General features: G+C 41.3%; 1 protein-coding gene across 1 annotated transcript in view; it reads right to left on the bottom strand.

Annotated features, from left to right (window-relative positions):
• The window catches only part of AOAH (acyloxyacyl hydrolase), an 84,083-nt gene that overhangs the window by 33,198 nt on the left and 24,127 nt on the right, over positions 1-26,758 (bottom strand). Inside the window, exons 6-14 of the mRNA XM_018075724.2 lie at positions 22,046-22,105; positions 16,439-16,509; positions 14,421-14,481; positions 13,848-13,918; positions 12,587-12,635; positions 12,127-12,175; positions 10,914-11,008; positions 2,937-3,028; positions 545-627 (exon numbers count right to left, since the gene is read on the bottom strand). Of these exons, the coding sequence (XP_017931213.1) occupies positions 545-627; positions 2,937-3,028; positions 10,914-11,008; positions 12,127-12,175; positions 12,587-12,635; positions 13,848-13,918; positions 14,421-14,481; positions 16,439-16,509; positions 22,046-22,105 (631 nt within the window). The remainder of the gene's footprint in view (positions 1-544; positions 628-2,936; positions 3,029-10,913; positions 11,009-12,126; positions 12,176-12,586; positions 12,636-13,847; positions 13,919-14,420; positions 14,482-16,438; positions 16,510-22,045; positions 22,106-26,758) is intronic.

The following is a 26,758-nucleotide window of genomic DNA, read 5'->3' as shown; positions in this document are numbered from 1 at the left end:
TGTCATGGACAGCCTTGCTATGAGACTGATGACTGTTTTGTGCTCACTCTGCCTGCTGGTGTGGCAGCCCTAGGAGTCCCCTGTGCTACCGTGGGGTGCAGTATAGGGCTCTCTCAGCATTCCCTGCAGGAGTATAGAGCAGAGGAATGCATGCAAGCAGGGACCACGCCACAGCCTCCGGAGTAGACGGAGAACGGCCCTTTTATCTCTGTCACTACTAGTGACATCCCTCTAAATCCCTCATTTTGGCCCTGGTCAAGAAAAGGTCCATAGAGTTACAGTGGGGTACACCGGTTTTAATCCGGTGGAAATTCTTAGCATGTTGATAAAAGGGATCAAGCCACACGCCTCCCTGCTCAGAGCAAGAAGAAAAGGTGCTGAGTTGAATAAGTTCTGTTCTCTATTTTTTCCATAAGAAATGCATGCAACTAGGAAGGGGTTTCTCTTTGTTTCTGAAAGATGGTCATTAATGCAGCATCAAGTATCAGCAGTAGCAATGTTAAAAAAAAAAAAAACCAACAAAAAATGAAAAAAGTTGACATACCATTTTGGGAAATGTTTTGTAAGTCTCTGTGATTACAGCGATTTCTCTTGCGTAAACGCAGATACAGAGAGTCTGTCCAGCCTCTGAAACAAATTGAGAAAATGCAAACTGCTAAACTCATATGATACTGATGAAAATAAAGCTGATATTAAAAAAGAAATATGTTCTTGTTTCTGAACAACTTAGTACCCCAGTTATGTATATACTTCTATTTCATTATCTCTCCTGTTTTGTGGTCATAAATCTTTTTAATCTTGAACAGAGTTGCCTAAAACGAAGCCAAGATATCTTTTCAGAAACTATAAATTGATGGAAAGTTTCTTTGACATTGTTCCATCCAGGAACAATGCTTTTATGCTGGTCTTTCAGATAATGTGTTTAAAAACCTTTCTGTTATACATCATTTATCAAAATAATCCTGTTGATTGTTCACAAATTGACTTTTCAATTGGTTGTTACGGAACAGTAAATAAAAGAGAAGAAATATTGGCAGGGAAATCATTTCCCAACAACATAAATCTTGGACAGATTAATCTGAAAGCAGGTTATGCTTGATTGTGATTAGTTCTCTTCTTTACTTTGCACTGTTGAGAAAAATCAAAAAGCAAGTGAAAAGAATAACAGCCCAAAGGTTGATAAGAAGACCAAGCTCCCAGTCAGAAGTACCTGATCATCTCTATCTGGGCTGCTGATTTTGTGTTTGAACTGAGAAACCAAAGGAATCAGATAAGCATCATGGCTTAACAACAACAAACTTGGATGAAGACTAAGATACAGAAGGCAATAATAAGTTTTAAACCAGCAACAAGAAGTAACTACCTGCGTAGAAAAACCTCAGCCAGTCACCATGCAATGGGCCATGCAAGAAATGCTCAACTCTTTGGTTTTCAACACAGTGGGCAGGCAGAGGAAGAGGAGCAAACACACCTTCTCACTCAGAGGATATTAGTTAAAAAGTGGTATCCCTGTTTGCTTATCCGGGAGTGGGAAAGATGGACACGGACCACACCAGTTTGTATCTCTGCTTGGGTAGTCTTGAAGTAACTGGTATCCTCCCACTGCACAGTGCCAGCCAGTCTCCACCGCACTTATTGTGGTGTGGGATTTTGAGCTACTTCTCTTAAAGATACCTTGAAGTGCCAGGCAGTTGTTTGATTTTTATTTCTTCCAGAAGTGAAAGAGATTAAAAACTGAACTCTGGACCAAGGCTTGTCGCTGACAACTTCGGGGTCAGTTCTAATCTCTGATCATTTGTGGACTTCAGATTCTTTGGAGCCCACACAAATGCCGTGTATTGAGTGGCTGGACATTGTAACAGATTTTTAAAGGTCAGTTTTGCTATGGCTCTGATAGAGGAGGCTGCATAGATGTTTCCCATTGGTTTGTCAAGTAGTAAACCTTCTTAAAGCAGACACTGTGTGAATGTAGCTGAGGCAGGGAGCCTGGATTTTTTACTGGGAGAAAAAAGGAAGCAAGAAGTGTATGGTGCAACAGATATTTTTCCTGGAAAAGAATATAATTCTACCAACTTTTTAATTCTGTTGGTAGAGAGCCTCTTTAGGCTTGACTCATGCTTGGTTTGGCATTCAATTCTGTTCCTGACCTATCTTACACAAATAAAATAAAAATTGTCTGAAATTCAGGTCCGACCAGGTACTGTTGGTGATTGTACCATACAGTTCTGGCAGGATTAAAAGGCCTCTTAATGCTGGCCAGACAGATGACTAATAAAATTATGATTATTTTTTTTTGTTAGTTTAACAGTTAAAACTGCAGGCATTTCAAGTGTTTAGACTTTATTTTCCTTCCTTTTGGCAGAGACTTCTTTTTTTTCCCATCTATCCCTACATCCTTCCCCATCCACATGAGCCAAGCTAACACAGCAAATTAGGTCACAGATTCTTCCAAATTCTTCTTTTGCTATTTCCCTCTAAATGTGTTAAAAAACAAAGGGTGGAGAGAGGAGAGAAAGATTTCCCCCTAAGGGGTTACCATTTATTCCACTGTTTCAGCAGCAGAAAGGAAATCTGAGGAAGAGGGAAAGATTAAAAAAAAGAAAAAGGAAATGCTGATTTTTGTTAGTTTCAGCAATGCTCCCCTTCTCTCTTCCCCAGAATTTTGTAAAGAACAAGATTTTCTCCTTCTAAATTTCAATTAGACCAGTTCTAAAACCTACCTCGAATTTCAGGAAGATCTCGTTATATACTTAAAATATTTTTTAAAAACCCTAAATCCAGTGTCAATCTTGATTTTAGAAAGGGCAGAAGCAGATCTGAATGGATTTTTTATCTTTCCTTTGAAGCACTGTCTTGTGAGTTTTGTCTCCTTACTGTGCTTTGATTGACATTGAGACTTGCTGTGACTTGGCCACCCTCCCTGCTGGTTGTCTTACCCGATAGTGGAATTCAGAAATCCAGTGATCTCTGAGAACTGGGGCCAGTCAAGCTCGTCACTGAAAGCCATTGGAAGATTAGCAAATGATTTCTGAAAGAGAAATTTTTAAATCAACACAGTTTTGCCCTCACAGACAAAAATCCTTTTAGCAAATTTGAACATTTCTTAGCCGGAGCATTAGCCAGACAGCTGCAATTGTAAATACAGCCAGTAGTGGTAATTATGTATGCATATAATTAAAAAGTTGACTCTTGTAAGGCAAACATATCAAGAGATGGAGGAAGGAAAAGCAGAAGAGATATCTGAATTGCAACTTCTGGCACCCTTTAATTCTGGAGGAGTCCAAAACTCTGCAGGCACAGACCACCAAGGCAGCAGTTGTTTGCTCCAGCATCTATCCTGTTCAAAGGTGGGTCAACCTTGGGCACAGGAAGAGATGACAGTGTGATGTCCCCAGAGCATATGGCAGAAGTATAATGTCAAATTCACTCAAAGCTCTCCTGTTCTCTCCAGCAGAATGAGCTGCAAGCATCTGATCCCCTAAAAACCTCTGCCTGGCCCTCACTGCAAATTTTAGAAATGACCCTAAAGCAACAGAGTCAGAAAGGCCCCTGAGCATGGCAGGGACCAGGGAGAAAAATACATCATGTGACGTAACCTTCCTGGGAGATACATACATCCTTTACCCTCCTCTGCTTTTGCTGATATTAGTCCCTAACATTTTTAAAGTGACTGTCTCTGTGATAGCCTCTCTACAGATGCAAGCCATGTTGCACATTCAAAACACAGTGCCCTGTTCCTTTCCACTTTGATTTCTGAATGTCCCAAAAATCATGAAAGGTTAGAAAAACAGCCTTGATAAATTGTGCTACCTCAGAAAGACGAGAACATGGAGTAAATTTCCGGCATCTGCTAGTCTGGGGTACGCTTGCAAAGACAAAAGTATAAATCCAGTGTGCTCATACAGGAAAAACTGCTGATAGAAAAGGTAATAACCAAAAGAAGGTCAAAACATAATACCAAAGAACTTACAGGCTAGTTTAATCCATATAATTTATTAGCTTCATTTTCTCTCCAAGCAATTGTGGGGTTTCCTTAAGGCCTCACTGCTATAAACAACAAGCAGGTGGGTAATTCTTTATCCAGGAGGGTCAGATGTAACTGAGCAGCCACAGAAGAGCTAAATCTTGTGGTCACCACCAAGCTCTCATTCCCAGAAAATTATCATTTAGGTGAATGGGAGCTATACTTGGGTTGAGCATACATCTGTGGATTTTGACTGTAAGAGGATGGAGGGAGATGCAGGGAAAGAGGAAGAAAGGCAAATAAAGGGGGGTTGTGGGGGAAGAAATCCTGAAGCCAAGCTCTGAGCAGTCTAATGCACAGCAGATGCCAGTTTAAAGCATGTAACAGCAGATTTGACCTACTTACAGTATATCTGCATTAGTTACAAAGGTGAAAATGGGCATGTATTAATTATCTTTCAGTTTGTTCTCTCTTTCTCTCTCTCTCACATATGTATGTGTCCTTGAGTGTATCCGTATTTACATACATACATAAAAAAGTTTTTTTAGGGGTGGAAGGAACCTTCAAATCTGTTAGTTTTGTGTGCAAACAACCACTTAATCCAAGGGCACAGCTATGAGCAGAAGTGGAGGGATACAGTATGGCTTAGCCATTTGCAATATTTTCCTCCTCATAGTTTTGCATGAAAGATGACAGAAATAGTCACTTAGCACAGAAAAAAACAACCCTGCAGATATGATCTCTTATAAGTCACAGTATATGAGAGATATATTATATCAGCATATAATATAAAAAGAGGTAAAAATTATTAAATATTTTTAAAACGAATCCTTCTATGACCAATTCTCTCATTATTTCCTGTTGGCACTCAAAAACAATATATTCATTGGACAAGTCCCAATAACTTTTAACTGTTTGGCTTTTTTTTCCCCTGCAAACTTAGTTCAAATATGAATTAGCCAGAAACTAATTGAGATGCAAATTGGTTTGGAAAGGAACATTTGAGCTCAAAATTATAGTTGTATTTGAAAACTGTATATACATTTAGCATTGACACTTTTCCAACAAAGCACTTAAGGCCAGACTTTTGAAGATATTTCAGTTCCAAAGGGTGGAGATGAGTAGTTAATGGAAATTTCAGAAGAATGCTAGACCTTAAACTCTGCAGTGACATAGTTTGGAAAGTACAGTCTAACAGATTGTGTTTCTCTTAGTCTCGAAAGCAAATGTGTCCTACTCTGGAGGTTAAACTATGTTGACCTTTAGCATAAAACTCTTTTGAGCACAGACTTGTCTAAATATCATTCTCTAGACTATTCTGGCTGAGAAACCTACTTCAGCCTACGCATCTGATTTTAGCAAAGAATCAGTAGAAAGTTATTCCAGCCTAGCTACAAATGCCATATTTTAGCCTCGAATGCTCTAGATGGGTCTCATTTCAATGAATATTCTCATCTCCTAGATGTGTCCTGCCTTGAAACATGGGGCAGCCAAAGCTGTGGCTGATGCTAAATGCACAAATGCCAAGCTGTGCTTAAATGGAAGAAGGTTCAGGGTTGCTATGGCAAGAGATTTTCAAAATCAGAACACAAAAGGGCACTGGAAACCTCACACTTATACAAGCCTGTAGAAATGTCAGTCCTGGAAATCCTGAAATCTTTGAAACATCCCTTAATATTGTTCAAGTCCTTGTGATAGTATTAAGTACCACAGACAACTTTCTTATTCTAAATATACAAATAAGCAAACCTTAATGCCCTTGAGAAAAGCAAAATATATCTTTTTAAAAAGCACAAATAACATTTCTATTCTGTAAAGCTGCAAGGGGCAGAGGTTTGAAATTAGCAAAACTATAACCTTATTTCCTGCAAAATGCGGCACCTTAGTCATCACAGTACTAGCTGGGAGAAACTTGCCTGTATTTCAGTGGATTTAGAGGGAAGCTAGAGAATGTTTTTAATAAGAATTTCGCATATCAAACTTCTCTTTTTTCTAGTGGTGCAAAAAAAAAAGTCAGTAGGATAAGGCTTTAGGACATCCTGAATCCACATTTAAAGAAATTATGAATTCTTCTAATAGGAAATAAATACTATGAAACAGTTACTTTAATGAAACCTGAGAATCCTTTGAGTTTTTGGGCAAATAGATATTCACTGGACTATGGATAAATGTAGGATTTATTTTTCTCTTTATTCAGCATGAAAAAGAGATCCAACAGTTTTAAAATTCCTCTTTCTAGAAAGGGTATTATTTCCAGCACATTTGTAAATATATAGTGCTTTTATCTCAAAATAAAATTGTCTCTAAAATGAGAAATAAAAGTTGTTTCTATTCCAAATCTGTAACAGAAAAATGTTGCATTTAGTAGCTATTTGGAAGTCAATTGCAAACAGATGGACAGAGCAGCAGGAGCATAATATCCATTGCTAGACACACCAGTGTTTTCAATATTAGCTTTCCACAAAAACTATCCACCTCCAAAAATCCTCACCAGCATTTCTTCTGCTTTACTAAACCTCATAAAGTGCACACCTACTGCATTACACTTCATTTTTAGCGTACAAATTTTCAGGTCAAAGGAATGAATATTCAGCTCAATTCTTATTGAACCTTTTGAAAGAAAAGTCTGGCAAAGCCAGAAGCTATTGACAAGCAGAAAGCCAAAATAAAGTTGTCTCATCCCCTTCTTACAGCTGTATAATTCTCTTCCTGTAAGGTACCTGTGACTTCCCCTAGTGCTACATAGAGAAGAGTGAGGGAATATTTTTGTTGTTTTTGCTTGTTTGTTTGTTTTAACTGGAGAAATAACATGCCTGAGCTACAGCTTTCAAAGATGTGTCCACCTTATAATGGATATTTTCCACACCAAGTAATGCCTCCATTTGCTCTTTGTGGGAAGAACACCCTCTGAGAGGTATGATAACTGTATATGTGCCTGGCTCCTAGGTAAAGGCTTTGGAAATATCACTGGAAAACACAGCTCCCCACTGTGACATAATACATGCTCAAGCTTGGTGACAGACAAAATGGGTGCCTATGGCTGCATCATTGTGGGCAGGCTGGTGCCCAGGTGCTTGCAAGTTTTCCCCCTCAAACCAGCCTCCTTGGAGGATGCAGGAACATGATTCAGATCTCCACATTTGGTCAGGTGAAAGGAAACAGAAAGAGCAGGAAGGCACTAGAGGACTTGATATGGGAAAAGTAAATGATGCAACTTGATGCATTCAATGACATGGGGCATGTAACTGAAGCACGTCCCTCTGCACTGGATTACACAGGGGTTATTATCCCACTGCTAGGAGGGCAGTAAATTCCTAATTAGACCAGGAAATCCACAATCCAGTATACAACATCTTCCCAACAATGCTCTTCAATTCAGCGTCATGGGCATATGAATTCCAAAGCTGTTCAGCCCAAAAGCTCATCTCATCACCCCTGTGTTAATCATCCAGCTACCCAAACAGCATCCTGAGCCTGCTTCAGTGAGGAAATTTCTCATTCGCATTCTCTTTCTTCCCTTACTCATCAAAACTAGTCCTTTGCACGGTAGAATATGTGCAGCATAATCAGGGAAAAACAGCATTTTGCAGAGTCTCTTAATGAAATTTTCAGCATCTCTCCTGAAAAATTATTTCTGCACACAATTATCTTTAAAACTGGAATTCACAGCCGCCACTGATGTGGTGCTGATTAACAGATGGGCCCACAGCATTGTTACCAAGTGTAAATTTCACTCTATACTTGTATATGTAAACATGTAAAAGGATAAATATAAATAAGAAATATGTGAAATGTATAAAGTGTATAAAATGGATATGTAAAAATATAGAAAAACATTAAAGTAATAAAATAGTACACTTAATAAATCTGAGTTAACAGGTACACAACCTTTTCCCTGTACACATGATAAAAAAACCTCTACAGGGCAGGGGTGAGGAAGCCCTGTTTGTAATTCCATTAAGAGGCTTAAGATTCTACTGAAATAGAAATTAGAGCTTTGAACTGACTCTAATATTGACTGTAGATAAAACCATTTGGTAAACTAATATTTTTATACGTCTTATCAAAGAAATTTGGACAGAATCAAAGCAAATGTCTTGAGTTTGACAGTATAGGGGAACAACAGGTGCACAAAGCTGATGCCTTTTTCTTTCCTCCCCAAGCCTTAACTTCATATTCTTTCTGTGGTCTCAGGTTAAAGACGTTTTCCGTGAGATTAGTACATAGACTCTCCGCATTGCCTATGGTAACAAACCCATCCCTAGATGTGCTTAGAAAATCTCCTTGAGGAAAGTCTTGCACTGAAAAAGCATTGAAGCCCATTAATTTGTTAATTAAACCTATATTTGCCAGTGGCATTTAATACAACACATCAAGAGACAACAGTATTGCACCTTCGCAACCCCAAGGCAGTGGAATTGCTGCTATTGACATTCTACACAGAGAGAGCAAGACAGATGACAAGCAAGAGGAAGAGGCAGTGATAAAGTCTGAATTAGCTCAGAAATGTTTTTGCTGGCACTTTTGTGCTCAGGTGTCAACTTTCTTATCCAAGGTGAGCTTCAAATTAAATAACATTTTAATTTTGCAAGAGTTTAATCACAGATAATAGTTTTTTAATATGATTGGGCTCTCTGTATCTCTACATTAATATTTAACTGCTGTATTTTTTCCAGATTGGTAGGAAAGCTTGCAAATAGTCCTAGAACAGAATCTGCTCTTTCCTACCCCAAACTCCATGTACCACATACACCATGGTGGCTGTGCAGTGCACTACTGTAGAGCTCAGCTAGCTGTAGGAGGGCTGCATCTCCTGAAAGATTATTAGCTCAGCCTTGCTTTGCCCTGTGTAGCTGTAACTGATTTTCCCAAGTTCCTTTATGTTACCAATATACTGTGCCATACCCATGTCAGAGGTCTGTCTCACGCTGCCCAGCTCAGGGTACCCAGTGTCTGAAGGTACACAAGAATATCTATATTATTCTCCTTTACCTTCCTCTGCTAGCTCCAGTAAGTGGTATTTTAATGCATCCCTTTCTTACTGGACTCAGAACACACACCACAAGAGATATCTGGGACTGGCTCAAGGCGGCACTGGATCTCCATGTGAAATCCAGGCTTCTTTTTTTTACTCTACTCATACACTGTATTTACCTTCTCCAATTCCAGTGACGTATTAACTCCTTTTATTTTATATGCTGTCAGTGGAGTGACTACAAAAGGTCAGTGAGGGAACACATCTCTCTTAGCCCTCCCTGCCCCAGTGACGGGCACCAGCTCTAACCTGGAGGCACTCTTTCTGCAAAGGAAAGTGACCCACTTCTCCTTTTCCAACCAGTCCTCAACTTTTCCCACACTCTGGCCAGATGGAGTTGATCACTGAAAGTGGATATTTGTTGAGCCTTACACAGAGAGCACCAGTTCTCTTCCCATGCAAGTTGTTCTACACCCATCAGACAGTAACAAGGAGCCACCAAAACTCGCTTTGTAATCTGCACTCCAGCTCCCAGCCTTGAAGCTTCTACCTCAGCATGCTATTACCAGCCCTTGACCCATCCAGCTAGTGGACCAGAAAGCTTCAAGCAACAGAAATGCTTTCTAAATCTTCATTGTAGTGATAATATAATGCTCACATAGTCTAAAACTCTTCTTGCCTACATGGCTCTACTACCAGCGTTACTGCGAGAATCATCATCACCATCAGTATTATTACCATCTTCATTAGACAAGGTAATCTCAATTATCATCAGTTCTAATTTATTATGTGCCTCATCAGCTCTGTCATCAGTGTCATTCATCTAATAGTTACTTATAAGCATTTAACAGAGAAAAACAACTGTTAATCTGCAACATTTAAATCAGCTCTGAGATCAAAAGTGAAAAAATACATGAAACTCTCAGACCTCCCACAGCACTGTAACTACCAACACTTTGGAATAAGAATTGTTCTCCAGAAAATGTCCATATCCTTCTACAGAGGCCAGTGGTTTTCACCAGGAAAGGTGGGCAATGATGATCTATCTGATCACCCCTATGCAGCAGACATTTGTGCAGAGAAGGACAAGGAACAGTCCTCACTGACTAGGGAGTGACAACATTTCGGGATAGGAAACAACAGTGAAGGTCAAGAGCATACTTGCACATTTGTCTCCACCCCACAATTGCAGTTTGCTGGAGTGATCTTTTCCTCTCAATTATTTCATTACATGTCAGTGAACTGCAACAGCCCAGGCTCAGCATAATTCACAGTCAGCTGCATTTTGATGTTGTTTGAAAATGGAAAATGCTGGGATACCACCCAAATATAGACATCAGTGTGGCCGTGATCTTTCACGGTCACAGAAACTCTTCCCTTAAGGACAAGTCTATTATAAATCCTTGGATGACCCTCAAATACCTGCGGATGTATTTGTTCAACAAACCTCAAAGCCTGAATGCTGGAGTTAACAGACCTATTTCATATATGCCACAGATGAGGGAAAACAACCCAGGGCATGTCATTTCAAAGCCAGATGCCTAAAACAGAAGTTCCCAAACCATCAGCAGGGTCACTTCTGCAACACTCGCACAGCGAGGAGCCATACCAACAAGCCTGCTAATGGCAGGACTGATCCCACAGACAGTACAGGTCTCCTTGAGCCACAGGCACGTGCGTGGAAAGCCAGATGTCCTGGTTTGTGTTTCTGGCACAGCACTGGGCCACTGCAGCCAAACTCTTCCCTGACCCAATTGCACAGATGTCGGAGGACCGGCAGCAGCACAGGGCTGTTTTTTTATCTTCATAACAGCAGATGCAGGAGGGGACTGATACACGTGAACCCATAACTATAAATTCCATTGCAATGAAGCATTTTGCACTTGTTTCCCATTGGCAACCTGCAGCACAGGGGACAAAGCAAATGGCAACCAGTGGCACAGTGTTTTTGGCAACCTGAATGTGATTCCTCACCGCTGACATCTGCGTGACAGTCATCCACTCGGGAGGGATGTGGAAGTGAGCGCCAGCCGAGTCTCCCAACAGCACGACCCCTTGTGAGTCTGCACCTAATTAATGCATTTTATTAGTCACATGAGCAGAAAGAGCAAACTGAAAACGAGCATGGAGAGCGATGCTTAAAGAAGAACAGCCGTGGCAGCTGAGGGAGTCACAGGGTGACTGGCTATACCACTCTTCATGAGGCTTAAATGTTCAGACCCTGAAAGAGGATTTTCACTCCATCTGCAGCAAAAAATGTCTAGCAGGCATTTGCCATCAGCCATAAAGAAACAACCGGGAAGTGGGCATGAAAAACAGGAAGAGGTCTTGCTAATCAGAAAAAATCCTAGTTATATTCAAATTGTATGTTATTTCAGCAGAGGTTCTGCTGTGCAGCCAATGTTTATTTTTACTATCCATAGAATATGCATTAAAAAGTACTTAAACATTTAGGGAAATCGGATTACTCAGAAAATTGCTCAAAGCTCCTTATAACAGAACTGGGTGGTGGATGTGCTGCTCATATGAGTATTTCTGCTAGAATATCCTGTCTGGTTTATAATTAATGTTATTTAGCATTTGTAAATTGCCTTTCATCTAAAAATATTGAGAAGCCTTGCCAGGCAATGGTTCATTTCCTGATTTAAATGTAAGGTGAGGTGTGTTGCAACTGCAGTCAGGGCTGTTTTGTGAGGTTGTTATTTGTGTGATGTGTACACACAGGCACCCACCCACCTTGCAGTTAGGGAGATCAGCTGATGCCATGACTTCACCTCTTTGGGAGATCAGCTGATGCCATCACCTCTGTAAGTCCTTCTCCGGAAAAGGATCAGCATGTATTTATGGCAATGATTCAAACTGGACAAATGCTGATGTTAAACTGCTCCCCTGAATCCCCAGACCAACCCTCTGGGTTAGGCTTCAGGCTCCACAGAAGATGCAGAGGTGATATCTCTGTTTGCTGCTGTCCCTGATCTACGTATTCAACTTTGTAACTGAACTTACTTTTAACAGGAGATTACCAGCAGCTGGTGTTTTTCACATTTCCTCTTTGCTCACCCTCAGGATTAAAAAAATCCAACAATTTTGCCATTTTGCCTTTCTCATGATGTTGTAAAACTCATTAAAATGCCTTTCCCCTGCATTGTCAGTGACATTGTTTCTTGTATTAACCCTAAAGATTTACCTTTGCAGAATTTCTCCTCATAGGGAATTCCATCTTTCGGATCCACACCCTGTTGGAGGGGAGAGATGATAGTAGCTATCTAGCACCTGAAGAGTGGCAGTGCAAAACAGAGGCTGGGAATTTAGTTCTTCTTGAATGCTTGCCTGTAGGAAGCACTGCATCATCATAATGATGCTTTCCATTATACTATTTTAATATGTACATTTAAATTAATTATGATAATCATTATTTAAATAATCATAAGCATCAATAAACAAACTTCACTCATAACTGCTTCTCTTATTTGCTTAGTTTTTAATAAATGGTTCTATTATTTGGAATATCAAAGGCAGCAAAAAAATAAGAGTAATCCAAATCAGTTATTAAACCAAAATAAATAAAAAAGAAACATTTACAGGCTGTTTCAAAAGAAGGAAAAAAGAGAGGCAGCAATCAAGAAGGTGTAACTTCATTTACTTACCCATATGCCATTGCAGTTAGAGTCACTTTTCACATCCCAGTTATCAGGACTAAAAAAGAGTTACAAAGGGATAAACAGTGTTACAGAAAATAAAGTAAAAGGGGCTTTTGAGGAAATTGGATCTTTAGTGTCATTTTTCGCTAAGAATAAAAAGCAATTAGAAATTCCTTTCTGCATGGAAGGGTGGGGGTTTTCCTCCTTTGAATCCAGAAGAGGAATTTTTGCCAGCAAAATGCAATATTAATTTAAAGTTAATCCTGGAAGTTGCTGAATGAAACTTATCCTTTCAGTCTGTATCCTTTCAGCACTTAGCTGAAGTTGGTGGGGGTGATTCTTGGAAAAGACAGACCTTTTTCCCTGCCCTTTTAAGTGTTCACTGAAATCCACCAAGCCCCTCACTCCAAATTCAGTGCAGGGTAATGAGGATTTTCTTTGGCCCATAAAACAGTATGATTAATGCAGGCCTCTCTTGCAGGAAAACTCCATATATTCAGTCTCTGAATATCCATCTATCCAGGACTCTGTAAGCCCATTTCTGCTGATGCAGGTCTGCTGCCCAGGATGACAGCACATGATTCTTCCAGGGCCATACCCTTAATCTCAGTTTATCTGGTCACAAACTGGTTAATATCTATGCTTTAAAATCAGTCCTGGTTAACAACTTTTTAGCAAAACCATGGTAGAGGAGAGCTGTGTTTTTGAAAAGGTAAAATAGCAAAAGCAACAGAGCAAGGCCAGACCAGTAGGACTGGCTGTGCTCTCTGTTCCAGGTCTCCATAAAAGTCAATGCTCAGGCAACTGGGAGGTATGCACCCAGAAGGTATTCACTTAGAAGGGTACATATTTAGCCCTACATTTCCACAAACCATGAGGATTGGATGCTGGAGGTCAGCAGCCAGCCACAAGCACCACTGTTTCACACTCCCACCCTGCTGCTCCCTAAAATAGGCACAGCCTGCATTAGCTCAAGTGTAATAAGGTTTGTAAGCCTCAGCAGCATGGTTTCCCTCCTCCCTCCACATTTGGTGTGTCTGACCAACTTTGGCTGCAGACACTTCAGAGAAAGGAAAGAAACCTCTGCACCACCCCTGCAAACGCACCCCACCCCTAATCTTGATCATCCCCTCTTGCCTCTATCACACTGAAATCAAGCAACAAGCAGTGATGTGCTATCTCAGAATATGGCCAAAATAAAATCTTGAGCTCATTCTTCAAGAAGCCACAATCACTAGGGAGCCTTTAAAATAATTAAAAGCTTTACCGTCTGCCAGGATACACGGTGGTGTTTTTGTCATTGCAGTCTCTGCCTCGCCAGTGATAGCCCCTCAGTGTCTGAAGGCCAGGAGAAGCACACATATAGGACAGTCATTATTGCTCTTGCACTTTCAATTTAAAGTATCTAAAATGAGAATCTAACTAAAGGTGTAAGAATAAAACCCAGTAAACAGGTTGTATTCTGGAGTCCCTTTGCTAAGCTTTAATAAATGACACCTTGCATGCTGTGGTGCAGAAATAAGACAAGTTGGCAATTTTTTTTTTTAATATGACTTTGCTTCACCTCTTATTAATTCAGTAAACAAACCACTCAGCAGCAGAGCAATTTGCTTCTGCAGGGAGCACAGCTTTATGTGTGCATCTCCCCAGGTGGCATAAATGAATGATTGGTTTTTCATCCAAGAAAAATCCCCACATTTTATGATAAAAACCCATCCATTCACTTTATTCCTATACCTATTTTCACACAAATGGATAAGGCTTTGCAGAAAGTAAGAGGAATCCCATAGACACCCTCATTATCAAGGGATTAGTGTATCAAAGGAAAGGCTTTGCTTACTGGGAAAGTACTAAATTTATCTCCATCAAAATCTTCAAAAGGCAGTTTATTTCTTATAACACTGTAAAAAATAAAAACAACAAACATAGTGTTAACATATGGAAGGGAACCTATTCAGAAAGTAAAAAACACAATGAAGCATACAGAATAGATAATAACTGGCATGTCATTCACTGCTCCATATTCAGTTTTAGCTCTGTGCTTGTACTTCAGCAAAGTGATCCTGTCCAAAAGAACAAATTCTAATTTCTTTCAATACCTGCTGACTGAAATCTGGAGGTGAAGCTGATGGAATCCTGTATGGCTGCAATGTCAAACCTGCAGTCTCTAAAACAAACTAGGACATCAAATCTGTGGTAAAAGTGAGTATAAATTTTTTGGAAATAAATACTACACTCAACACTTGCAGGCCTTGCAAACCTGTCAGATACAAAATGCTAATGAAGGCCCTTCTCCCTGGGAAAGATCTGCAGAATGGATCTCATGCTGATGGAGACTAACTGCCTAATCACATTAACCTTTGAAAATTACATTTCTTTCTTTTTCTTTGTGACTTTTGTTTCCAGAAATCCCATAGGTTTTAGCAGTACCTGAAACAGGTATTAAAATGATAGTGTCAGCCCTGTGCCCCTTCCTTTTTAGCTTGGGCATGTGCTCACTTTCACATGGTGCTGGCCAAGCACGGCATTTCTCTTTGGCTATGGGACACCGCTTAGTTCACCTATGTTGAGCAGCCTTTCATATTTAGTCCAGTAGGCAGCAATCTTAAAATGATATGCTAGTTAATCTTTCCTTGGAAAGTTTTCTTTTCAAGTTTTTTGAAACTCTTGAGTTTGTAAGAGATGTTGGACCTGGCTGAGAGAGCAAATAGGTGCAATGGGTGTGGATTCCTCAAGCTGCAGAAGCATCAGGATAAGAAAAAATGTAGAGGAGACTGGTGACATGCACTTGTGGGTGTGATTGTCAACCTTGTTGAGTCCGTAATCGATAATTCCAACACACTGTTTGGGCTACTTCTCTGCAGTAAGGTTCAGTTGCAAGGAACTGGCACAAGTCTAGACCACTAAAAAAGTCCAATTGAGAAACATTTTTTTGCAGCTATAGAGAGAGGAAAGTGACAAACCAAAGAGAGTGAGAGAGAGCGCATGAGGGAGAGATCAGAAGAGTTGAACATATTTGATTCAACATATGATATACAATTTGATTCCTGCTTCCACTGTCTGAACTCACAGGGTTCTAACTCAGCTTATGCGTCCTGACTAACATTTCAAAGGCATTTACAAGATATTTCATGTCAGTCAACCCATTCCCAATAAACTCCTGATATTTGCAGTTTCAATTAAATGAGCAGAAATAGTTGAGTTAGGTGAATAGGTGCCAAGTTAGTCTTGGCAGTTGACTCAGTCAAATATACAGTTTATGATACTGATGTAGATTTGCTTGACTCTTCCTCCAAGTCATTGGACTACATTTACAAATATGCTTTAGGAGTAATATCTCAGCTCACGTCCTTGGTCTTTCTCAGAAACTGATTCAAAGTCAGCACTGCCATGAATGGTTTTTCTTGTCTTGAGATTCTTCTACACTTCACAACTGACATTAAATTCATGTTCCTCACAGAGTTATATGGGTGCTGGTGGCCTTCCTGTGCTCAGCCAGGGGCACCACAACTGGGTGAACAAATGAAATGGAGAAGTCTCTTGGTCTCAGGAAATCTCAACAGAAAGGTGGCTCCCTTTTGGAAATGTCACATCTGTGAATGTGTCACATATTTGACCTCTGGGACATGCTGACAAAAAGCAAATAATTTAAGTACTGAAAAAATCACAGGGATCCCTAGGAGGAAACTTACTTGCCTGATTTCTCTGCAATCTCCTTCTATACTACCTAGACAGTGGTTTTATGAAGGAAACCAACATAAGTAAAGTGTGGGAGGCTTTGTTAACTAAGGATGACTTTTGAAAGAAGCAAATGTACCATAATCTGTTTGTGGTTAAGGACTGAAATTTTATACATACTATTTCATCTTCTCACACAGGTTAGCCAGAAGAGGAAATGTACAAATACTTGAGAACCCCAGGAAGCTTTTCTGGAGAGGAAGAAAAATAAAAAAAAGATGGGTGCATTAGTTCACAGAGATTGTGTACCTTAGGATATTCAGTGTCAGTAAATTACAGAGCTAAACCGTGTATTTTCTGCCTAGAAACATCTAAAAACTCCAGTGATGCCATTAAGGATGCTACATGCCAGAATATTTAGACAAATCAACTACTCCTGCTTTCAAAGACCTATAAACTAAAAAGGAATAAAAAGTTCCTGTGAAAGTGTCTCCTCTCAAGTACCAAACTTACTTTCTCATTCCTTGAAAAAATTACTGTTATCACGTTTGATAAACATGATGGTATCTGACACAATGCGAAAACGTTGTGAGCCATGAGGTTTGTTTCTACATGCTCAGGGAGGAGTGGATAGGCCAACAACCCCATAGAGAGGAGAAATAGGACGATCCAGAACACGCAGAGAATACCTTTGAATTTTTAATGAGATTTTACCTGGAAATCTTGTAACTATATTTTATCTTGGCCAGACCTGGAAGCTGTAAAAGACAGCTGCTGCTGGAAAAACTCTTTCAGCATTAGTAGACCACTGCCAGGGGCCAATCCAGTTCATGTTCCAGCTAGCCAGGAAGTTTCAGAAGCTGAGTTTCCTCATGAATGGAAATATTGCACTGCATTGGCAGTGAATCCCACAAACGCTGCTCATGTGGCTTCACTGTAAGTTCAGGTGGTCTTTAAACACTGAGGGCGCTCAAGTGGTCTATAAATACAGAGGGCTAGTTGGTGCACAGACTAATTAACTGTATTCACTAAGGCTACATTTATCATGTAAATATGGAGCAGATGGGCATAATCATAACTTGATGCAAAGAAGGGTAATTATTTATATAGAGATAGTACTTAAAAGCTCTGTCCTTGAACCAACTGCCTCGTGTTACATACTTTATATACACAGAGAAAAAGAGTAAGATAGTCCTCGCCCTAAAGACATTACAATTAAACCCAATGTAAAACAGAAGGTAAAGGCTGGATACAACTCAGGAGAGGACCATGAAAGGTTATTACTCACCATGAGGGGCAGTAACTGCAGTGTATAAAGCTCTGAGTGACAGAGGAGAACCTTGAGGCAGCATTGCAGGGCAGGGAACCAGTGGGCCATGGTGTGTAGGGCATTGCCTTACAGTTCCAGGAAAGGTGTTTGCTCGCACAGGTAACAAGGGGTGATGGAGATAAGGGTATCACACCGCCCAGAGCAGGAGGTCAGCCACAGCGATGTGTCACAGTCAGGATCTCAATGTGGAGAGGAGTGCTGGGGTAGTGAAGAGGGGATAGAGCCCCTAGTGCAAAGATTGTAGTCAACATTTGCAGCGGCGGCTGAAATGACCAAGCAGCAAGATGAAGATGAAAAAGAGTGGTACCTTTTTCAGTTACCACTGAAAAGGAGCAGGAGGGGAGATCTGCAGTGGAGGTGGAGCTGTGACAGTACACTTTCTGAAGGATGCAAAAGTGAAATCAAAGGAGAAAAAGAAGAGGAAAGTCAGGGAGATGAGACAAGAACCCCAAAAGAAACCCACCAATTTATTCTCCTTATCTCTGTCCAACACACTCAAATGACAAAGCTTGGGAGTGAGAAGGTGTTGGTAGAGTGAAAGGAGAAACCAGAACACAATCACAGAAGAAGTAGAGAGAAATAGCCAAAACCAGCCAGGGAGTGGGACCTTTTCTTGAGCTGAAAGACCAACCTTGTCCTGCTGCTGTGACTTCAGCTGCCATGTGCTCTTCCCCATCCCACTGCACCTCTGTATTCAAGCTACTGGCTGCCTTGGGGCTATGTCCTGCAGCATGGCAGGGACACGGACCTCCTTTTTGCTCTCTGTGTGTGCATACATGAGTATGATCAGGTAGGCGGAGAGTGTGAGAGGTGCACAAGCAGGATGCCAGCTTTTCTCAAAGAGATTTGAAAACCCATGTACACCTTCCTGGAAAGAGGAAAGAAATCACTTCTCCCACCTCCTTCATGCAGGACTAATCCTGCCTACAGAAGCAGTAGACGCTCTTAAAGCTTTCCATCAGGCTAAGATTTGCAGTGTCTTCATCTGAGCTGTCAGGTTTTCACTTCAGCCTAAGTCACAGTATTGCAAAGCCTTTGAAGTTAAAGCACCTGGAGCCAAAACTGCACCAGAAAGACAAACTACAGGGCTTGCAAGAAATAAATACAGAAATAAAATCTCATTTCATTCTGCTCACAGGCTGCACTTAAAGTCTACCCTTTGCTGTAAGTAGAATAAATTTTTTCTTGCCTTTTTCTCAGCCAATCATTTCAAAATTGTTGCTGACTGGATCTCCGTGAGTTTCAAAGGAAGACCAGAGACTGCCTAACTTTGGTGGGAATGGTTGTGTGTTGGTGACGTGGAATGGGTGTGGGCGATGCTGAGGAGCTACTGCAGCAATATTTTGGAGCACAACAACCCCTGGCTCCACAGCCTATGCATTCCCACAGCAGGTGGGACAGTGAGGTCTGAAGGTAATGCTTTAGCTCTGCTTGGGGTTGTGCAGGAGTGTGGTGTCTCGGGCTACTCTTAAAAGGCATAAAGGAATACAGGTTTAAAAAAAGGAGAGAATCTTTGCATGAGCAGGTACTATAGGGTCCTTCCCAGCAGAGACAAACTACGATTGCAGTATGAGTTTCTGAGAGAAGATGGATTACTTGCCCCTGTGTAAAATGAGTGGGACACAGGGAAATTAGCTTATGCTCTCCTCTTCCCGACAATTCCCTTTAGCTTCCCACTTCTCCCACTGCCAGGCTGTGACTTGCAGGGACCTCACAGTCGTGGCAGGGTTGTATGCATGGTGTCTGCTCTCACCAAATGCTACAGCCACAACCCTATTCACCATTTGTTCACCACTATTGCTCAAAGATACCCCTTAGTATCTTCTCCCCCCGTAAAAAAAGTTAGCACTAGAGGTGCTCACAGTGATTGATAACACTAATATTTTATTCATTGCCTGTTAATGTTCCCTAATGGCATTTCTGTAATTATTTTAATTGGTTTTACTAAAAAGAATAACAATGAGCCCCTAATGCTTGTTGGTGTTTGGTTTAAGCCAATCACTTGCAGATGGCTCACTCCCTTTAATGAATGGAGACATTTATTAGAATCTTTTGGGTTTGTAGCCACTTTCATTGCATCTCTACATTAGTCAAATATCTTTTCTTTTTCCTAAACTCACAATGATCCACAGAAATTCCAAGTAAATCCTGGGATCCAGACAGACCTCCCATTCTCATTACCAACATCCATAATCATGCCTTTTTTTATGCAGTCACACACAGCTGCCAAGCCAAGATGGGGACAACTAACTTGCAAGAACTTTTTCAGAAGGCTTTCCCCGAACATGCAATGGGGCAAAAGCAACCAAAACAGCAGATAGGGGAAGAATGAACAGATATAATTTGATGTTTTGGTCTAGCATGAGCCAGAGCATAAAAGAGGCCAGGCGAATCTTTTTTTCTCTCTGCTGATGTGAGTGCAGTGGTGTCCTACCACAGATGAGGTTTTTCTGGATCCTCACCCACACATTCAGCCAGGTGATCCTCTTCCCAAGCAGCGAGAGCTCCTCAGCTCTCACCACCATGTGTATCTGTGCGTGCAGGTGAACAGACCATGATACGGCAGTGTTCAAACTGGGCAGGTGATTTTCTTACTATTTCATCTCTTTCTACTTCTCTGGGATACATGACTCATGCAAGTAGGATCCATACTGTGCTCTCTCCTAGAGATTCTCCTTTGTCTTTCTCACTATATTGTTTTTCTGGATTTCAAAATAACTTTAATCTGTGTGAATGGGAAATTGAGAGATACAGTAATGCTTCTAGAAATGTTGTTATTTTTAATTTTCCAGGTTTAAAATAAGTTTCATCCAGGCTCATTACAGGGAATACGCAAGGAATAACCTCAGGAGAGGCTCAAGCAAGCACTTGATACTTGTTTTAATTTGAGCTGACCTTGTATTGTGCACCTATGGAGGTTTAGAAATACATTGACTGGAGAAACCCAACTATGTGCTGCTTCTAGATGGGACACAGTCTACTTATCCTTCCTGCTGGCAAATGGGCAACTAGGAGCAGGAAAGGGCCAAGGGTGTTGTGATGGAGATTGAGAGAGTTATTGGGAGCAGCTTTGAGGATATGGGAGAGTAGAGGCAAAATAGGAGAGCCTATTGCACCCAAAGATTGATGCCAACCATGCCACCCTATCCAGGAGAGCCTACAAAAGCCAGATATGGCCATGCAAGGGATGCAGCCCAATATGCCAAGGGTAGAAACATGTGTGAGGGAGTGAAGGAGCCCAATGTCCTGGGGGACAGCACGCCCAAGCCTGAAGCTGCTCTCTGGCTAACAGAGAGGACCTGCTTGACTCAGAGCATCTTGCTGCAGGTGTTAACATGGGGACTCGGTCCAAGGAAAGGGGATTAGAAATTTAATGTAATTTGAGCAGAAATCTCAGGCCATCAGTAGCACAGCACTGAATAGGAAGGAAAATTAATAAGATCCTGCTGGTTCCTGTTCCGTGGGAGGTGTGACCTGTCTCTCCAGTGCTTTGTTTATTTCTCTGGCTTGGCAATTTGGCAATTGCCCAAAGGCTAATTAGGCACCTCAATTTTCACTTTTGTGAGTAGCATCCCAGTAAGAAATCAGGAAGAAGCAATACCAATAATTTCGTCACAAACAGCTAAAACATTTGCTCTGCATTAAGTGCCTGAAGACAATTGGAAGTAAACTCTGTGGCTGAGCTGACTCACCTAAGTGAACCCACCAGAATAAAAGCTGCCCCTCCCTTCTCTGCTACCCTTTAGAGATCTTCTACAAATCTGACTGGAGGCAGAAAGATTTCAAATCCTAGTTTTCAAGTTTAACAGGCAAAGGCAGTCTCTCACAAATAAAGGAAAAATATGCAGAATTTGCATTCAGACCATTGCTCGAGCTTCAGACAGCCCTAAAATGCACTCTCTGTGCTGTAAGGCAGTGGCTCAGTTCATAAGACACCCACTTACATATTGCTACAAGGGCAAGGTAGGGATGATAAGGGTCAAGGAAGAAGCACAAAAAAAAAAGAGGAGCAATAATAAACACTGCAAGAAGTTTGAAGGAATGAAGGAAAAGCACAGGGCAAGGCTGAGTGGGAAATTCCTATGTTGGGCCACTAAAAGCAAGCGTCTCAGTGTGAAGATGTATTATGGAGCTCACAGATGAGATGTTGATTGCTGCATGCATTTTAGACATAAATTTATGTCTTGGACAGATATGGATATAGATTGTTATCCCTTCTCCACAAACAATCTGCGTTTTCATGAGGTTTTTTTCTGCTCTCCCCATGCTTTCATATTTCTTCTCTATTTCTCCCTCTCCTTCTTCCCAGTGTCACCTGACAGAGCAGATCCTGTGCCAGGCAGGAGTGAGTCAGCATTCAATTCAGAAGGATTCACAGTCATACAAAATAAAAAAGGACTCACTCCTGATAAAATGCAAGTACAGTGTAAAACACCCTAATGCCATTGATTTCTTACCAGGTCCTTGGAAGTCTTCATAATTCTTCTTGCCTTTTTTATTGCGGTTCTCAGTCCTACCTAGGGGAGCAAGAACAAAATGAAAAACAACCAGATCAACCTCACAGTATCCCACCAACTTTTCTTCCTATTTCCTACCTTTTTTTTCTATTTTAATATATCAGTCACAGCACAAAAATGATGTATGAGTCCACAAACTCCTCATCAGTTACTTTTTATTGGACTAACAATCAATTATCCAGTCACACTCTATGAAACTCCAGTTGCAGGAGTTCATTTATTTTGCTCCAGGGCATCATTTATTTCCTAAGTAAAAGTCCAGATCAGCTGAAATTCATATCCTGACTGCACTGTGTGAGCTGCAGAGGACATACTTCTCTGGTGACTCCTCCTGAAGAACAAGTCATCCATTAGATGGCTAAAAGAGGGTTACACATGTAATGTCAGTCTGACTTGCTGTGGAAGGGCACAGATGAAATATTCACTCTTGCATGGATAAGGGTTATACTCAGCTGAGGTTCATCCCAGCAGGGGAACAGCCGGCATGCAGGAAGGTAAAAAGCAGGGAAAAGAGTTTGGAAGGAAAATCTCCTGGCTAGGATCTAGGAAGGTTAGCTTTTTATTCTGGAAATACCTGACCTGCAGGGCAAGTTCTTGCTGACAGTGGGAAGATAATTTTTCTGTTGTGTCCATGCCAACTTGTGCTGAAGAATCATTTTGGGGTACCTCCAAACTGAGGATACTTACACCTACATAGAAAGGAAGAGTGGGAGAACCATTGGAAGAAAATACCTTGGAAAGGCATCATCAGTTTGGGCGTCATAAGGCCATGGGTTACAAAGAAGTCAACTACAAGTGATGCCCAAATAATTCCTCAAATCCCTTTACACACATGCTCCTCAAAGGAGGAAAGGAAATTTTGTGCAAGGGGCACCATCTATGAGTGTGGGTGACAGCCAGGGTCCAGCACTGCTGGCAGCAGGAGGACAGATGTGCCGTGTGTGGTGCTGCAAGGCTGTGGCCAAATGCACACTGATGGCCACTTGCCACGGCCGGGAGCTGCCCAACACTGCCATGGTCCTGCTCTCAAAGCCTTGCTTGAGGCTCTGCCGTTGCAAAAACCTCAACCAATACATTTTTGCAGCCTGCCAATCCACTGCCGTGGGTCCTGCCTGGCTAAATGTTGAGCCATGAGGAGGAAGCAAGGGCAGGCTGTTTCTGCACCATGCAGCTAAGTGTTGACTCTAGCCTTAAGAAGTTTGTCTTGCATCACAGCACAGAAGGCCATACTGGTTCTTCTGCCACAAGGACTCTTCCCAGTCATGGAGGTGGGGAGATGCCCCAGATATGCTCATGCAGTCAAAAATATTTAACAACAGTTTAACAGCTCTGATGAACAATACTTTCTAAATTCAGCCACGTCTTCCCGTAAGAAAGGAAGATCTCACAACTTTAATTTAGGGAAAAAAAAAGAGAAAAGACAGTCACAGGAGTCTGAGAGGGTCAGGGTAACACCAGTGTGCTCCCCTCTGCTGCTCCATTTTCAGTTTAGGACAATATTCTTGTATATCAGTGATGACAACTCCTATATGCTGTCCTGCATTTATTAGACCACCTTTGAAAACAGTCATATTTGTCATGGCCTCTGTCCTTCCCTTTAGCATTCGGAGTGAAGAAGGCTGAAAACACAGCCTATTTTCTCTCTTTCTGAAGGAATAACTACTTATGTTATATAGGATTTGAGAATTGGTAAAAAAAACACCCTAGAATAAAAAAAAGGAGATAAAAATAAATTACTTGTGACAGTGTTTCAAATCAGAAAGGCAAATCCAGAGTATAACAAACATGTTAGCACTTAGTGTCTGCTCAAAATTGTTAGTGAGGATGAACTGTTCTGTCTAACAATGACCTGCCATCAGTCCCTCCTACAGCCCAGCCTAAGGACATAACTACCAGTCTAACACCAACCAGGTTTATGTTTCTCTGGATAGAGCTACAGGAACTCAACACGGGGGCAAAAAGTATGCTTCACCACGTGGTAATACTAAAGCATTTGGAAAAAAAGAAAATATCCCTCGAGTGATGGCACCTTACTGAACAGTGGGCATGCCAGCTAGGAATATAACAGCAGAATATATTTGCATTTAAAGTAATCATTATCAACATTTTTTTACTGGGGATAAAATTTAACATGTCATTATAATTGATTTAGGCAGTGATCAAAGCAAATTAATTAACCATGATATTCAGGAGTCAAAAATTTATAGTGAACAGTCCAAGGGATACAGAAGAATAAGCATAAGCAGCAAGGAACACAGACTTCTAAGTTACTGGGGTTTGATATACGTGTCACTTTAATATATGTAGTTAATGTATGTTTAATTCATGCTGTCTATAGTCTTATAAAAATCAGGGTATGTCACAAATAGATGAGGGACACTAGGACTGAGCCATTGTTTTCTAGTTTCTTCCCCCTGGGCAACAACTGCTCTCCCTAAAACCAATTATGCATCTTACATTTGCCATAGTTACGTTGCACAATACCAGCTGCTGTCATTTCTGCAATAAAATAACTTGAGAGGCAGATGAGGAAAATGGCTTAAAATTGAGTATAATAGATGGAATATTTCCAGAGAGGTAGGATTTATCACTCCCTCTCTGCCGGTCAGGGTGGGAGAGACCTTGCTTGCTCACAGCAGCAGCACATGAGAAATGCATGCTTCAGACAGCTACAGAAATATTGCAGTCAGAAAGCAGAAAACAAGGGAGGAAAGGCTGAATTGACCTTGCATGTAGAAAATTGTCTCTCTGACGTGCTAAGTATGAGACCTTCTCTCACTTCACAAGTTACTTCAGCCAAGACTCCAGGTTGGGCTATGGAAGACTGGCAGCTGATACACCCACCCTGGAGGAAACACTCCTGGTTTCATGGGTCACTTGTAATCCCTGGCTGACACCAGCGGGTCAAGCCTGCCACTGAAGGCCATACAACCCATACAGCCTCTCTTGCTGCATCTTGGTTAGCAAGGAGCCTCCTCTCTTTCCCATGGCATGAGAACACCCCCAGTGAGGGGGCTCCCTAGGCTCCAGCAGCTGATGGCAAAGCTGTAGCTGCAGCGCAGAGGGTATGCTGCAGTCCTGGGGAGAAGCCAGCACCACCTGCCCAAACTGGTGCAGCCCTGCCACCCCAACATACCCACACCATGGACAGGGATGAGGGCGGGGGGGCACTGGGACTTTCATTCACTGCCTTCTTTCAATGCTTTCCACAGAGACCACGCATTCCCAGTGATGATTTTTTTTGGCAAACAGATGTATTTCTTGTCATAAGCAAATGCATGAACCAAATCTAATTGTCTCTCATTTATCACCCTCATTAGCCAGCTCTTTCCCAGGAGAGTGGTTATTTACAAAACACTCCAAGTTTCCCTTCTAACTCATTTCATCATCCTTTTACGAAGAGTACCGAGATATGAGAAATCTGCAAAACTTGTCAGTGTTAAATGGCAGTGACAAAAGTGGGATTTGTTCAAAAGCAATGCTTTCTTGTCCTCACGTTTTTGTCTGCCATCCTCCCATGCCAAATGCCTCTGTGCCCGTGAGTCACCTGAGACCTGTTTTCAAGGGTCCTGCCTGTGGCAGCTTCTACATCAGCGTGATGCAACGACATGCAGCACCCTGCAATTCTTATGCTACCCTATTTCCTTTGGATTATTTGGTGGAAAGTTGGGGTTGTGTGATTTGGCTTTTTTGGGTTGTTTGGTTTTACAATTGGGGTAGGGTTAATTTTATTTTATTTTATTTTATTTTATTTTATTTTATTTTATTTTATTTTATTTTATTTTATGCTAGCTAAGAGGAGCAGAGGAAGTGCTGAGAAACAAGTGAAAGAATAGGAATTAGTGCTCAAATTGTGCCTTCTGCTATCATTTGTCTATTGGCAGTTTCTTCAGAGCTCAGTTCTGACTGCAGGAGAAACAACTCACATTTCAGTGGATTTTACCCATTTCCAAAAAGAAAGGCTAAAAGGAGGACATTTTGCTCCACAGGACCTAGCATGCCTCCCAGATGCTTGTTTTACTGCCTATGGTCTCAAAAAAAGGAAACAGGACCCAGTCACGAGATCTACCTTTGACTGGTAGCCTGCTCTTATCAAGAATGCAGAAGCACTCCCACCCTGGAGTTTGGTTCTGCCTCACCTCCCAGGAGGCAACTCACATTTTTACTGACAGAGAGGAATGAAAGAAAACAGCAGGAGTATTTTTATTTTATTACACCCCAAGGGGTTTCCTTTTTCGACCCAGAACTGGTTGGCTCCTACTTTGTCAAAGAGCATGCTGGCCACAGTCATGTCCATGAGGGGGCTTTTGCCTTTTGCAAAGTCAGTCAAAGACCTGATAGAGGGCACATGAACCAGCATGAGTGCTTGTGGAATTGATGGTTATTTTTTTAAGATAAAATAATAATAACATAAATACGTGTACTACTGCTGATGTAAGATGACTTCTGCCAAAATCCTATTGCAGAAAATTGCAAAATCTGCAGCCACAAGGTCTCTTATAATCTGGAGCAGAAAAGTGATGGGCAGCAGAAAAGGGACCCTGAAAGGCAGAAAGAAGAGTACAAGCTCTTTCCAACACATATTGCTTTAGAAATTGCCAGAGCAGGACTACAGTGCTGAAGTCCAGCCATTATTCTGGTCCCAACAAAATC

This window comes from Manacus vitellinus, unplaced genomic scaffold (genome assembly GCF_001715985.3).
Source record: "Manacus vitellinus isolate BGI_N305 unplaced genomic scaffold, ASM171598v3 scaffold_3_pilon, whole genome shotgun sequence".
Lineage (NCBI taxonomy): Eukaryota > Metazoa > Chordata > Aves > Passeriformes > Pipridae > Manacus > Manacus vitellinus.
Note: the sequence above shows the minus strand (reverse complement) of the source record. Positions and strands in the feature narration are given on the sequence as shown.